This window comes from Glycine soja, chromosome 5, assembly GCF_004193775.1.
Source record: "Glycine soja cultivar W05 chromosome 5, ASM419377v2, whole genome shotgun sequence".
Taxonomy (NCBI): domain Eukaryota; kingdom Viridiplantae; phylum Streptophyta; class Magnoliopsida; order Fabales; family Fabaceae; genus Glycine; species Glycine soja.
The window spans coordinates 33,171,793-33,186,067 of NC_041006.1; the positions used below are offsets into that span (position 1 = coordinate 33,171,793).

General features: G+C 35.3%; 2 protein-coding genes and 1 pseudogene across 2 annotated transcripts; 2 read left to right on the forward strand and 1 right to left on the reverse strand.

Annotated features, from left to right (window-relative positions):
• Positions 1–243: 243 nt before the first annotated feature.
• On the reverse strand, positions 244–2,290 carry LOC114411313. The gene is made up of 4 exons (XM_028375031.1): positions 1,289–2,290; positions 1,157–1,210; positions 1,021–1,056; positions 244–807 (listed from the first exon to the last, which is right to left on the reverse strand). The coding sequence occupies exons 1-4, from the start codon at positions 2,288–2,290 to the stop codon at positions 244–246; spliced, it is 1,656 nt and encodes a 551-aa protein (XP_028230832.1).
• LOC114411314 (beta-xylosidase/alpha-L-arabinofuranosidase 2-like) lies at positions 2,289–8,977 on the forward strand. The gene is made up of 5 exons (XM_028375032.1): positions 2,289–2,320; positions 6,733–7,135; positions 7,964–8,251; positions 8,367–8,536; positions 8,884–8,977. The coding sequence occupies exons 1-5, from the start codon at positions 2,289–2,291 to the stop codon at positions 8,975–8,977; spliced, it is 987 nt and encodes a 328-aa protein (XP_028230833.1).
• A 3,079-nt stretch (positions 8,978–12,056) lies between these two features.
• Positions 12,057–13,854, forward strand: LOC114411315 (annotated as a pseudogene).
• Positions 13,855–14,275: the final 421 nt, after the last annotated feature.

Below are 14,275 nucleotides of genomic sequence, written 5' to 3' on the forward strand. Positions count from 1 at the left end.
ACCTCAGAGGGCGCACCCCCATCAGTAGAGGATTGGACTCCTAGCCAAGCAACCTGCTGGATAAAGGCCTCTGAGTCATCAATTATAGATACATCCCAAGTGGACTGAGAGTCCACGAATATCCTAAAAAATCCTGTGTTTTTTTTTTTTTTGGAAAATAAAATCTAACTTTATATAAATGTGCTGGGTTGTCTCCCAGTCAGCGCTTAGTTTATCGTCTTTAGCTAGACGTTGTGCCTTTCTTCAGGGGTCCTTCAGGTAGTCAACGCTTGTCAACCTATCCAATTGTCCGCCATTATAGATCTTCAAACGTTGTCCATTGACGATCCATCTCCTCTCACGGTTGTCTCCTGTAGGGTCCATCAATTCTACTGCTCCATGAGGTCTCACTTCTTTAATCACAAATGGCCCTGACCACTTTGATTTCAGCTTTCCTGGGAATAATCTAAGCTTGGAGTTAAAGAGTAAAACTTGTTGGCCTGGCTGGAAGTCTTGTCTCTGCAATTTCTTGTCATGATACGCCTTAATCTTTTGCTTATAAATTCTCGAGGACTCATAGGCGTTCAATCCCATTTCTTCTAACTCCAACAACTGTAATTTCCTTCTTTCTCTAGATGCGACTTCATCGAAGTTGAGCAATTTGAGAGCCCAATAGGCCTTATGCTCCAACTCTACTGGTAAGTGGCATGCCTTCCCATATACTAGTTGGAATGGAGATAATCCGATGGGGGTCTTGAATGCTGTCCTGTAGGCCCAAAGAGTATCGTCTAGCTTCAAAGCCCAATCCTTTCTTGATGATGCCACAGTCTTTTCAACGATTCACTTAAGCTCTCTGTTAGAAATTTATGCTTGGCCATTTTTCTGTGGATGATAAGGTGTAGCCACCTTATGTCTAACATTGTAATGCTCAAGGACTTTCTTCAATTGGTTGTTGCAGAAGTGTGTTCCCTCATCGCTGATTACGGCTCATGGGACTCCAAAACGGGAGAAAATATATTTCTTTAAGAACTTTATTACTACCCTGGCATCATCCTTCGGAGTGGCTATGGCTTCCACCTACTTTGACACAGTCTATGACTACCAAGATATAAATATTCTCGTATGAAGAAGGAAGGGGTCCCATAAAGTCAATGCCCCAACAGTAAAAAATCTCTACCTCCATGATATTCTGCAGCGGCATCTCATTTCTTCTAGAAATTCCTCCTGTTCTCTGACATTTATCACAGCAATGCACAAAATTGTGAGCATCTTTAAAGATAGAGGGCTAGAAAAAACCTGATTGTAGCACTTTTGCTGCCGTCTTGTCTCCACTGTGGTGACCGCCATAAGGCGAACTGTGGCAATGCCAAAGAATGCTTTCTGCTTCATCCATTGTAACACATCTCCTTAGCAGATTATCAGCTCCTGTTTTGAACAGATGCGGGTCATCCCACACATAGAAGCGAGCATCGTGCAAGAATTTCTTCCGCTGACTCCAATTGAATTCTTCTGGAATGATCCCCGTGGCTTTGTAATTATACATATCAGCAAACCAGGGTCTTGTGGCAACCTGCAAAAGAAACTCATCAGGAAATTCTCCTTTTACCTCCGGTTCTTCCTTGGTTATTTCTTCATTCTTTAATCGGGACAGGTGATCAGCTACCACGTTCTCGGATCCTTTCTTGTCTTTGATGACAATGTCAAATTCTTGTAGAAGCAGTACCCATCTAATTAACCTTGGTTTGGAATTTGCTTTGGTGAGAAGATGTTTAATAGCAGCATGATCAGTAAAAATTATTACCTTTGAACCTACCAGATAGGACCTGAATTTCTCTAAGGCGAAGACAATGGCTAACATCTCCTTCTCTGTAGTGGCATAATTAACTTGTGCTTCATTGAGGACTTTGCTAGCATAATAAATGGCGTGAAATACCTTGTTTTCCCTTTGTCCTAGAACTGCACCCATTGCATAGTCACTGGCATCACACATCAACTCAAATTCTTTACTCCAGTCTGGTGCAATCATTACTGGTGCTGTTGTGAGCTTGGTCTTTAGGGTCTGGAATGCTGCAGAACAATCATCGTCAAAATTAAAAATCACATCTTTATTCAACAAATTACTTGATGGCCTTGCAATATTTGAGAAGTCCTTGATAAACCTCCTGTAAAAACCTGCATGCCCTAGAAAGCTTCTAATTTCTTTTACATTTGATGGTGGTGACAACTTTTCAACTACTTCTATTTTTGCCCTATCTACCTCAATCCCTTGGGCTGAAATCTTGTGGCCTAGAACTATACCTTCTCGAACCATGAAGTGGCATTTTTCCCAATTCAACACCAGGTTAGTTTCTACACACCTTTGTAGTACCATCTCCAAGTTCTTCAAGCATCTTTCAAATGAGGGCCCAAACACTAAAAAGTCGTCCATGAATACCTCAATACATCTTATAGCTGCAGCTTGAAAAGCACTGTCTGATCAAATGAGATCAGGATGTGACCCAGTTTGTATCTGCTTTGTATATAAAATGCACTCCAGCTTAATTCTGAGACAATTGTTTATGTAAACAGTTTTGTGTATGGTATTTTTCAGTTTCTTGCTGGACAAGTAACGTGTGGCTTACCTAGAATATGGATTGCATGAATTTGTTTCAAGTGTTGGCATAATTTAAACCTATATGAATTATTGTGAGAAAATTAAATCTGGCATGTTTGAATCCTTTCAACTCAAGTATTGCATAATTAATTAATCACTAGAAAATGCTTTCCAACCGCCAATGATCCCCACATAAACATTATAGCTGAGATATCCAGTTTCCAACAACTTATAGCTGCAGTGCTTAAAATTGAGAAGCAGTTCGCATTATAATTACAATGAGTTCACCTTTCTAGTTTGGATTGGCCTTGAGACAGCGAGTAAATCTGCATTCATTGAGAAACAAACACCTGAATTTCACGGGAAAAATAATTTGGAAAACAACATGAAAGGTTAATTCAGAAATGCAAGGAAGTGGAGCAAAGTTAATTCGGACAATCCCGCTAATTGACAGATTCCACAAGAACAAAATGAATTGGCATTGAAGAAAAAAGTCTTTCAGACACAAGGTGATTGTCACATTCTAATTTTTGTAAACTAGATTAAAAATGATTGTTATTTATAAATAAATAGAATTTTAAAAAAATGATGAGATTTTATAAATAAATAAAATAAGGAGATATAATTATTAATTAAAATAATGATTTAAGAGAAAATAAAAAGGGTATTTTATTTATTTGTTTGATAGAAAATAAAATAAAGTTTGTTTTTATAAAATAATAAATAATAAATAAATAAATAGAGTAAATAATAGGTCATAAATGTCCCTAACTATAAATAGCAACATGCTAGGTCAGTTTTACTCCTCAGCCTCCTCTGCCTCACAATTTCGTTTTTTCTCTCTTCTTCCAAAACTCTATCTTTTACCTGCAGACCACCTAACCTATTTCCAAAAAAATGACGATCTCGGACTCATTCACCGTTGGATCGTCGTGAAATTTGAGCACCACGTTCGCAACCAAATTCCGAGAATTTCCACCGTTGGGAATTTCGATAATATGTCCGAGCTAAGAGAAATACCCCTCGCATTGTAGCATTTTCCTTTCCCGCAGAAACCCAAAGCTGTCTCGGTAAAACTATGATCCCGGTTTCGTTAACCGTTGGATTTTCATGAAATTTGGATATGTTGTTCGAAATTCAATTTCGCACGATTTCACTGTTGGGATTTGCAAGATAATATTTGTGGAGGGAGAAAAATAAATCGCATGAAGACAGTACAAGTAGAGGCTTCAATCCCTTCTCTGTTTCTTTGACGTTTGGGAACTCTATCGGAGCCGTTAGAGAAAAAAAATTGGAGGAATCTTAGGGAGCCGCTAGAGATGCTGTTATCGCTGGCTGAAGACACGTGAGCCCGCTTAGAGGTAAGAGATGAGTTATTCACAATTGGGAACTAGTGAGAACATGTGTAGGGATCCTTAGAGATATCAATTAGAATGAGTTTTGTGATGTTTTTGCAATTTCATTTTATCCTTATAATTATTATAGTGAATTATATATGTTTGACAGACCAATTGTTGTGAAATTGATATGCTATTGTGTTGAGCATGACCCTATAAATTGAGTACTTTTTCTAATTAATATGAATTGATGAAATAAAATAAGGAGAAATTTAGAGAGAGATATTGATTTTGTATTTTCTCTTTTTCTTGTTGTTTAGGTTTTTATATATAATTTAAAAAATTAATATCATAATTGAAACTGACCAAAGTGTTCATATAATTATTTAGAATTTGTGCATTGAAAGCTTACTTTGAAATTTGTGATTTAATATGATGTATGCTAGTTTATATATATAGAGGTAGTTATTTATATTAATAATTTATGTAAATAATATTGTAGAGTGTTATAGTATGATTCCAAAAATTATTAAGTGTTGAAGTTTGAGAATATTATGGTTAAATTTCATGAACATGTGTATGTTGTACCTTATGAATATCATTGGGAATGTTATGAGATGGTTGATGTGATGTTATGAGATGTTAAAGTGTGGACATGATATTCGATTGTGAATAAGTGGATGTGTTTAACACTTGATATTACATTAATTATATCGTGAGCTATGAATTATACAATAACCCGACCAGTGCTTATGCGTAGTGTTAAAGAGAAAGTGTAGGTTCCTAGCTAGTTAGGAACCAATGTTAAAGAGAAAATACAAAATCAATATCTCTTTCTAAATTTTTTCTTACTTTATTTCATCAATTCATATTAATTAGAAAAATGCTCGATTTATAGGGTTCACGCTCAACACAATAACATATCAATTTCACAACAATTGGTCTGTCAAACATATATAATTCACTGTAATAATTATAAGGATAAAATGAAAAGTGCAAAAACACCCCAAAACTCATTCCAATTGATATCTCTAAGGATCCCTACACATGTTCTCACTAATCCCCAATTGTGAATAACTCGTCTCTTACCTTTGAGCGGACTCACGTGTCTTCAGCCAGCGATAGCAGCATCTCTAGCGGTTCCCTGAGATTCCTTCAGTTATTCCTCCGACTGCTCCGATAGAATTCTCAAACGTCATAGAGACGAAGAAGAGATTGAAACCTCCACTTGTACGGTCTTCATGAGATTCTTTTTTCTCCCTCCAAGAATATTATATCACAAATTCCAACGGTGGAAGTGTGCACCATTGAATTTCAAACAGCATATCCAAATTTCATGAAAATCCAACGGTTAACAAAACCAGGATCATAGTTTTACCAAGACAGTTTTGGGTTTCTGTGGAAAATTAAAAGGCTACAATGCGAAGGGTTTTCCTATAATCTCATACATGATTTTGAAATTCCAAACGGTGAGAATACTCGGAATTGGGTTTTGAACCTGGTGTTTAAATTTTACAACGATCCAACGGTGAATGAGTCCAAGATCGTTGTTTTTCTAAGACAAGTTTAGTGAGCTACGGGAAAAAGAAAGGGTTTTGAGAGGAGAAGAAGAAAAACGAAAATGAGAGGTAAAGGAGACTGGGTAGTCAGTCTGAAAAACCTAGCATGTTGCTATTTATAGCTAAGGGCATTTACGACCTATTATTTACTCTATTTATTTATTTTTATTATTTTTACTAAAAAACTTTTTAAATTTATTTATGAAAAAAAATGGAATGTTACAACATGCATGTTTTATTCGATGGATATAAATGAGAGTCTCCAAATGCTATATATAGAGAGGAGGATACGTGATAATATCATGACTTACATCAGTGTTTGTCATGAATAAAGCACACTTTTAACACGATGTCATGGCTTACATTAGCATCTATCATGGTTAAAACATACTGTTATAACTTTTATTAAAGCAAATCCTATTTTACAAACATGAAGGGATATGAAAAAAAAAAACTTTATTAAAGTGATTTCCAATTGATATATTGCATAATTGAAAATTCAATCAATATTAATCTATGATGGTAAAATGTTAAGAAAATTAATTTAAAAAGTGACACTTTTAATAACATATCACATTTTAATTTGAATAAAAAATGAGACATAAAATAAATAATAACTTCAACTTATTTAACAAAAAAATATAGAATAATATAGAAAAAATTATTATAAAACTATTTTTTTTAATTTTGGATCTCTTTTAGTTATAGGTTTAGTGTCATCACACTCCCAAATGACTCTCAGGGCCGACTCTATGTAATGTATAGGTGATGGGTTTTTTTGTCAAGAATCCGTAGTGTACAATATTCAGATTTGGTGGGATTTCCTAAGTTATATGTAGGATGCAAGTTAAGCTCCATCCATGTCTCGCTGAGGAGATTCCTTTCCTTCCTTCGCTCATTTGCTTTTGTGTCTCTGTGCCAAAAGCAAGCAACCCCATTTAATAGGCCATTCCTTCTTCCATCACGGGCCACTAAAATTCAACACCTTAACATTTTTATAAGATGCATGAATGTTATATGATACATAATACATAATAATATATCTAACCACATTCATTCATATATAACACAATACATTAGTTATTAGTATTATTAGTAGAGAAATTCGAACCTGATTCACAAAGGACTCTAACTATAACAACGTATAGATAGTTAGAGTTAGACTTAGACACTCCATTTTGCTCTCAAGGCCACAACAATGGCCAACAAAGTCCTTGTTTTGTTGTGTCCTTGTGACAACGTTGTTGAGTTGTTGCGATGTTAGTGTTGTTCGGGGCCAGACATTCGCTTGTGATGTTGGGAAGAGCCCTGCAGTGGCGGGTTATGGGTTTTGTGACAAGTCTTTGGGGGTGGAAGCAAGGGTGAAGGACCTTGTGGGGAGGTTGACATTGCAAGAGAAGATAGGGAACTTGGTGAACTCTGCTGGGGATGTGAGTAGGCTTGGGATTCCAAGGTATGAATGGTGGTCCGAAGCACTTCATGGAGTGTCCAACGTTGGCCTGGGGACGCGATTCTCCAACGTGGTTCCTGGTGCAACCAGCTTTCCCATGCCTATTCTCACTGCTGCTTCTTTCAACACTTCATTGTTTGAAGTCATTGGAAGGGTGAGGCTTCTCCTCTTGTTACTTTTCTTGTGTAGCTTTCCCTTCTTTATTGAATGGAGGTTAGTGCTGTTAACTTGAGTCATTTTATTTCTTTACTAAACATATGTGGAAGCTCGTTGGTTCTGTTTGAAGTTTTTTCTATTGCATTCACAATACAGTTTTTCATTGATTTCATGAAGCCAGAATAAAAAAGTGATGATTTTTTAACATACCAATTTTTCTAACACCTAACTCTTCATTTTTTTTTCTCTTTTATCTTTCTCTCATTTGGTGTCAAATAGCATTTTGAGTGTCTAAATTCATTTTTGAAAATAAAAAGGAACAAAAGTTAGATACAGTTCATTAAATGTTTTTTATGTTATTCTCCAATTTGAATTGGAGTTTATCAAAAGCACTCTAAAGAATTACATCTAAGTTTTGCAAAAAAAAAAAAAAAAAAATTAGTAAGTGCATAACTTTGTAGACATTTTTTCTTATGCAATGAGGCTGAAATTATTGATTATTGGTTAGAGAAGGTGGGATAGTTAAGGGCATTGTTGATTAATGCTTTTGGCTGGAAATCTTTTGGGTACAAATTTTTGCAATTGAATAATAATAAAATCAAACAAAAAAAGCAGGTGAGTTCTTAGCGGGAATTCGCAGAATGTATTCAAAGCAAACATTCTGAGGTTCTAGCTAATGTTTTGAAGCCGAAGCATATAAAAGAGAGTACTCTATGTTAATTAATTCCTAGTGGCAAACTTTAAAAAACTAATCATGCATCAATTGTCAGATGATGTGCATTTAAATTGAATTAAAATGTAGAGTTCATGATATTTGAAATCATCAAGCACTATAGGATAAAAAAAATAGGTCTAAACTTTGAAATGATGTTTACGGCTATTTTCGCAGGTGGTTTCAACGGAAGCAGGAGCAATGTACAATGTTGGCCTTGCTGGTTTTACATATTGGTCACCAAACATTAACATATTCAGAGATCCAAGATGGGGAAGAGGTCTTGAAACACCAGGGGAAGATCCTGTGCTCACTAGCAAATATGCAGCAGGCTATGTCAAAGGTCTTCAACAAACTGACGGTGGGGACCCCAGCAAGCTCAAGGTTGCTGCTTGCTGCAAACACTATACAGCCTATGATGTGGATAAGTGGAAAGGAATTCAGCGTTACACCTTCAATGCTGTGGTAATAATAATCTACAATTGGTCTAATTAAAACTCCATGTACAAGTTCTTAAGGATGGGATGGAAGAGAATCATTTTCATGGTTTTTGATGTTTTTTCTTGTTGATATTGGTAAGCTGACAAAACAAGATTTGGAGGACACATTCCAACCACCATTCAAGAGCTGTGTGATTGATGGCAATGTTGCCAGTGTCATGTGTTCCTACAACAAGGTTAATGGAAAGCCAACTTGTGCAGACCCTGACCTCCTCAAGGGTGTTGTCCGGGGTGAATGGAAACTAAATGGGTACCTTTCTAAATTTTCTTCTGTCTCTCTCATTTTATTTGTCACTTCTGAAATTTTTCTTGTCCCAAAGTTTGTCACTTTAGAATCCAATAATACCCTTAAGAAATAAATGCACTAGTAGATGTATAATGGTAACTCTACAGTGTAGTTAATGAAGATATTTTAGTTGGATGATATTATTTTATCATGGAATTAGTATAATCAATTGTTTACTTAAGATGTGTACTTCATTTAATACGACAAACAAAATGAGGCAGAAGGAATATATAATGATCTTTAATTGTTTATTTGCCACCCTTTGTTGTCAATGTTGTCTTTACGATAATATGATTATATGGACTATGCAGATATATGGTTTTTCACTGTGACTCGGTAGAAGTGCTTTACAAATATCAGCACTACACCAAGACTCCTGAAGAAGCTGCAGCTGTAACATTCTAATTTTTGTAATCTAGATTAAAAATGATTGTTATTTATAAATAAATAGAGTTTTAAAAAAAATGATAAGATTTCATAAATAAATAAATAAGGAGATATAATTATTAATTAAAATAATGATTTGAGAGAAAATAAAAAGAATATTTCATTTATTTGTTTGATAGAAAATAAAATAGAGTTTGTTTTTATAAAATAAATAGATAAATAAATATAGAACAAATAATAGGCTGAGTACCCTAGGTATAAATAGTTATGTTAAGTCAGGTGTCTCTTTTTGGCCTCATTTTCGTTTTTCCCCTTCTCTTCTTAAAATCCTTTCTTTTTCCCGTAGCCCACCAAACCTGTCTCAGAAAAATGACGGTCTCGGACTCGTTCACCGTTGGATCGTCGTGAAATTTGAGTATCATGTTCGCAACCTAATTTCGAACATTCTCATCGTTGGGAATTTCAAAATCATATATGAGCTTAGAGGAAAACCCTTCGCATTATAGCATTTTAATTTCCCGCAGAAACCCAAAACTGTCTCGGTAAAACTACGATCCCGGTTTCGTTAACCGTTGGATTTTCATGAAATTTGGATATGTTGTTCGAAATTCAATTGCACACACTTCCACCGTTGGGATTTTCGAGATAACATTTGTGGAGGGATAAAAAGGAATCGCATGAAGACAATACAAGTGGAGGTTTCAATCTCTTCTCCGTCTCTCCAACGTTTGGGAATTCTATCGGAGCAGTCGGAGGAATGACTGAAGGAATCTCAGGAAACTGCTAGAGATGTTACTATCGCTGGCTGAAGACACGTGAGTCCGCTCAGAGGTAAGGGATGAATTATTCACAATTGGGGATTAGTGAGAACATGTGTAGGGATCCTTAGAGATATCAATTGGAATGAGTTTTGGGATATTTTTGCAATTTTCATTTTATCCTTTTAATTATTACACTGAATTATATATGTTTGATGAATCAGTTGATGTCCCAATGAGAAATTGCTATGAAATTGATCTATTTTTGTGTTGATTGTGAACCCTTTAGAAAAATTAAGCTCTTTTTATTAACGTAAATTATATTTTAAATAATATTATTCAATAACTTATTTTATATAAATTATTATCTTGTTCTAATTTTTCTACGACGATGATCAACATGTTATGTGTATATAATTATTGTAATACTAGAATAATAAATTAAAGAAAATTGTAAGGTTAATATCTAGTGGTAATTTCTTTTGATGTAATATTAAATTAATTGTTATAGAAATCCTTTGATAAAAAAACAATGTAGTTTAATTTACTATATACATATACATATATATGTTTTGTATCATGCAAATATTATTATTGTGTGATGTGCATGAGTTATAAGGTGTAATAAGTTATTATAATAGTATTATAATATTATAGTGAAGATTGAGTAGTACAAAGTTGAATGTGTCAATTTGCGAGATACATGTAAAAATGAGATGATTGATGTGATATTATGAGATGTTAAATTGTGGGCATGATATTTGATTCTTAATAAGTGTGTGTTTGACGCTTGATGTGACCATAATTATATTGTGAGCTATGAATTATACAATAACCCGACCAGTGTTATCTTGAGAAAAGCGTTGATGCGCAGTGTTTAAGAGAAAATGTAGGTTTCCTATTCAGGAACCAGTGTTAAATTGTAGTGCAATGTGTTAAACGTGTTTGAAACACGAGTGTGAGGTCGGGGGTATTGTATAATTCATTAGCAGTGCTTATAAATGAAATATGTGATGAATTGTGGAATAATATGTTGCCTTGAGATTATAATATTGTTATTGAGATTGAGTAAAAGTGTAAAGTAGAACATGTGTTGAATTGTGAGATACGTGAAAACATGTGATGGTGGATTGTGACATTATGAGATGTGAAATTGTGAATGAGTTTTGGTTGTAAATAAGTGTGTGATTAACTCTTGATGTGACATTATTTGTGTTGTAAGCTGTGAATTGTACAATAACCCGACCAGTGTTATCTTGAGAAAAGTGTAAATGCGCAGTGCTAAAGAGAAAGTGTAGGTTTCCTATTTAGGAACCAGTGTTAAAGAGAAAGTGTAGGTTTCCTATTTAGGAACCAGTGTTAAATTGTAGCGCAATATGTTGTACGTGTTTAAAACACGAGTGTGAGGTCGTGGGTATTGTATAATTCACGAGCAGTGTCTGTGTGCTAAAATGATTTTAGGGGTTGGACCTGAATCAGGAAGGAGAGGCCCTGACGGACTCTTCGGAGTGTAGGCCTTGAGGGTTACTGGGTTTGAGTGCTCCTTTAAGCCTATGTTGATCCCATATGGTTGGAGCATTCTCGCAAAACATCGTAACCCTGACTGGTCTCCCTATGATCTTACTTAGTGAGAGTGACCTGACAAACTCATTGTGTGGTGTGTCTTGTTATGTACTCCTAAGCGCCCCAGGGTGGTTTTTCACTGACATGGTACTACATTGCATATAGCCTTGAGTCTTAGCATAACTGTCTCATGCGCTTGCTAATTGTTTATTATGAAATTGAGGTGTTATTATGTCTTGATCAGAGCGTGTGATTCCTGTGTAATGTGATTGATGATTGAAAAGTGTGATTGATTGATGAAAAGTGAATTTTGAATGACAAAGTGGTGGAATTACGTGAATTACGTGTAAGTAAGTTTTATTTGGTTTATATGATATGTATATTTAGTTGTCTTGTTTCTCTATTAGTTAGAAATGTGATAACTCACTCCCGGTTTGTTGTTTGTGTTTGGATCCTGTGATGATCTTGAACTCTGTGTTCGGGGGAGCAAATGACTAGGTGAACTGCTTTAAGGAATATTGTGTTGAAGGACGTCGAGACACAACGCTCTGATAGGATGTGACATTGGGGTATAGGGTTTTATATTAATTGTATGAAGTCTCAGACGACCTTGTTCGAGCCGATGACTTTATTATTTATTTGGACAAGTTTGAATATGATGTAGAAGAAAGTGATTGTGAAGCTTTTATCCCTTTGAAAGGCTTGTATTTAAAAATGTTTTTTAAAAAAATACTTTTAATTAATATTTGAATTTTTATTCCTTTGTTAGTATATATATGCGAGGGGTAGAGGATGTCACAGCAGCCATATCCATTCTGGCAGGTAAAAAGACTACATAATCACATGTTCATAGACAAATGTTGAATTTCCGATTAATTGTAACATTGTTACTGGAAAAAGTCTTGGATTTCGGATTCATTTGAGTTTCATTTACTACTGTTATATGTGTTTCATTGTTGTATCATCTAAGTTTCTCGCGTTATTGCTTCTGACAAGGTATATGGTTGGTTTAGTGGTAGTGTGAATTTCTTTAGAGTGGCTTTTATCAATTTACATAAGAAATCCCTTACTTATCTTTGGTATATACAAATTTTGATTTGGCAGGGTTGGACTTGAACTGTGGAAGATTTCTTGGCCAATACACAGAAGGTGCTGTCAAGCTAGGGCTTATTGATGAATCCATTAACAATGCTGTCTCCAACAACTTCGCTACGTTGATGCGTCTAGGATTCTTTGATGGTGATCCAAGAAAGCAACCTTATGGAAACCTTGGACCAAAAGATGTCTGCACTCCAGCAAACCAGGAACTTGCCCGAGAAGCTGCAAGGCAAGGGATTGTGTTGCTGAAAAACAGTCCAGCATCACTGCCTCTCAACGCCAAAGCCATTAAATCGTTGGCAGTTATAGGACCCAATGCTAATGCTACTAGGGTCATGATTGGAAACTATGAAGGTATCAAAATTTCCAACTTTATGCATATCACTCAGCCATAAGGATATCAACTAGGGAAAGGGGTCAAATTTAATTAGTCATTTGTCTAAGTATTTTTATGTTGAAGCACCATACTTATCCACAAGTAAATTCTCAATTTACCATACCTGTTAGTCTAATTAGAAAAAAGTGTGATTCTCCTTAAATAAGGTCTCACATTCAAGTCTTAAGAATGAAAAAAATAAACACTGACAGAGCTATGTTCTCTTAAATGAGTTGAGTTCACTTGATTGGACTTAAATTAGTTGGGATCCAAAAATTCGACGGTCCTAGACAAAGAAGGAAAAAGTAAATTATCCATTTGCATTGGTATTCAAAAGATTAGTATTACATCACTTAGGTTCTCGAGTAACAATTTTTTTAGGTAATAGTCCAAATTTATTGAGATTGAGACCAAGATGTTATTGAATGAAAATACTTTGAGACTAACTTGAGGGGTTTACTCAGATAATAACCATAGGCAAAATGGATCAAATTGTTTGATGTCATAAGTTCAAGGCTTGTTATATTCCCTTTTAGCTTAAAATCACATTTAACAAACTCCTAAAATTTTGCAGGCATCCCATGTAAGTATATATAACCCTTGCAAGGCCTAACAGCCTTTGTTCCTACAAGCTATGCTGCCGGCTGTCTTGATGTGCGCTGCCCCAATCCAGTACTAGATGATGCAAAAAAGATTTCTGCCTCTGGACATGCCACAGTAATTGTAGTCGGTGCAAGTCTAGCAATTAAGGCTGAAAGTCTAGACAGAGTCAACATTCTTCTTCCAGGACAGCAACAACTTCTAGTTACTGAAGTTTCAAATGCATCCAAGGGACCAGTGATTCTTGTCATAATGTCTGGAGGAGGCATGGATGTGTCCTTTGCTAAAGACAACAATAAAATCACAAGCATCTTGTGGGTTGGCTACCCCGGAGAAGCTGGTGGAGCTGCCATAGCGGATGTGATCTTTGGGTTTCATAATCCAAGTAAGTCACTTGAAGACACTGTTCGGATAAACTTATCCATAAACACTTATAGAAGAAGAAAATTAGAATGTAAGATACATTGAGATTCTACATAAGTTAAAATCAGCGTATGTAGCTTAGCTTTTAGAGAAGTTAAATGAAAAAGATTTCTATAAAAGTTAAGTGTATAAGTTGATCTTAGCTTATGCAAGAAGTTTAACACATTTTACTTTCTTATTTTTGTCTACTATAAATGTTTTCGGAGAAGTTTATCCAAATGGAGTTTTAATGTTTCAGTCTCACAGTCTCTTCTCATAGCACACAATTTTCATTCCCGGTTTGAAGCATCTGCTTCATGTGGGGGACAGAAAAGTTGCCTTAGGACAGCATCTGCTTCATGTGGGGGACTTGAAGCATCCTTTGAGTGTGATGATTTGAAACAAGCCTTCAAATCTTCAGCACTCAATCTTTTCTTTTTTCCTCATTGGTTTCCTTGTTAAAAAAAAATTAAAGGGGACCAATTTTAAAGGAGACCAGAAATAATTCTGAGGTAATTG

Excerpts from the sequence above, each read along its gene's own strand:
- LOC114411314 (XM_028375032.1), top strand. The coding sequence starts at position 2,289 with ATGAAGTGGCATTTTTCCCAATTCAACACCAG. Across the intron at positions 8,252-8,366 it reads GTTACACCTTCAATGCTGTG|CTGACAAAACAAGATTTGGA; the intron begins GTAATAATAATC and ends GATATTGGTAAG. Across the intron at positions 8,537-8,883 it reads GGTGAATGGAAACTAAATGG|ATATATGGTTTTTCACTGTG; the intron begins GTACCTTTCTAA and ends TGGACTATGCAG.
- LOC114411313 (XM_028375031.1), bottom strand. The coding sequence starts at position 2,290 with ATGGTTCGAGAAGGTATAGTTCTAGGCCACAAGATTTCAGCCCAAGGG. Across the intron at positions 1,057-1,156 it reads CGCTGCAGAATATCATGGAG|GTGGAAGCCATAGCCACTCC; the intron begins GTAGAGATTTTT and ends GTGTCAAAGTAG. Across the intron at positions 808-1,020 it reads CTCCGAAGGATGATGCCAGG|ACTGTGGCATCATCAAGAAA; the intron begins GTAGTAATAAAG and ends ATCGTTGAAAAG.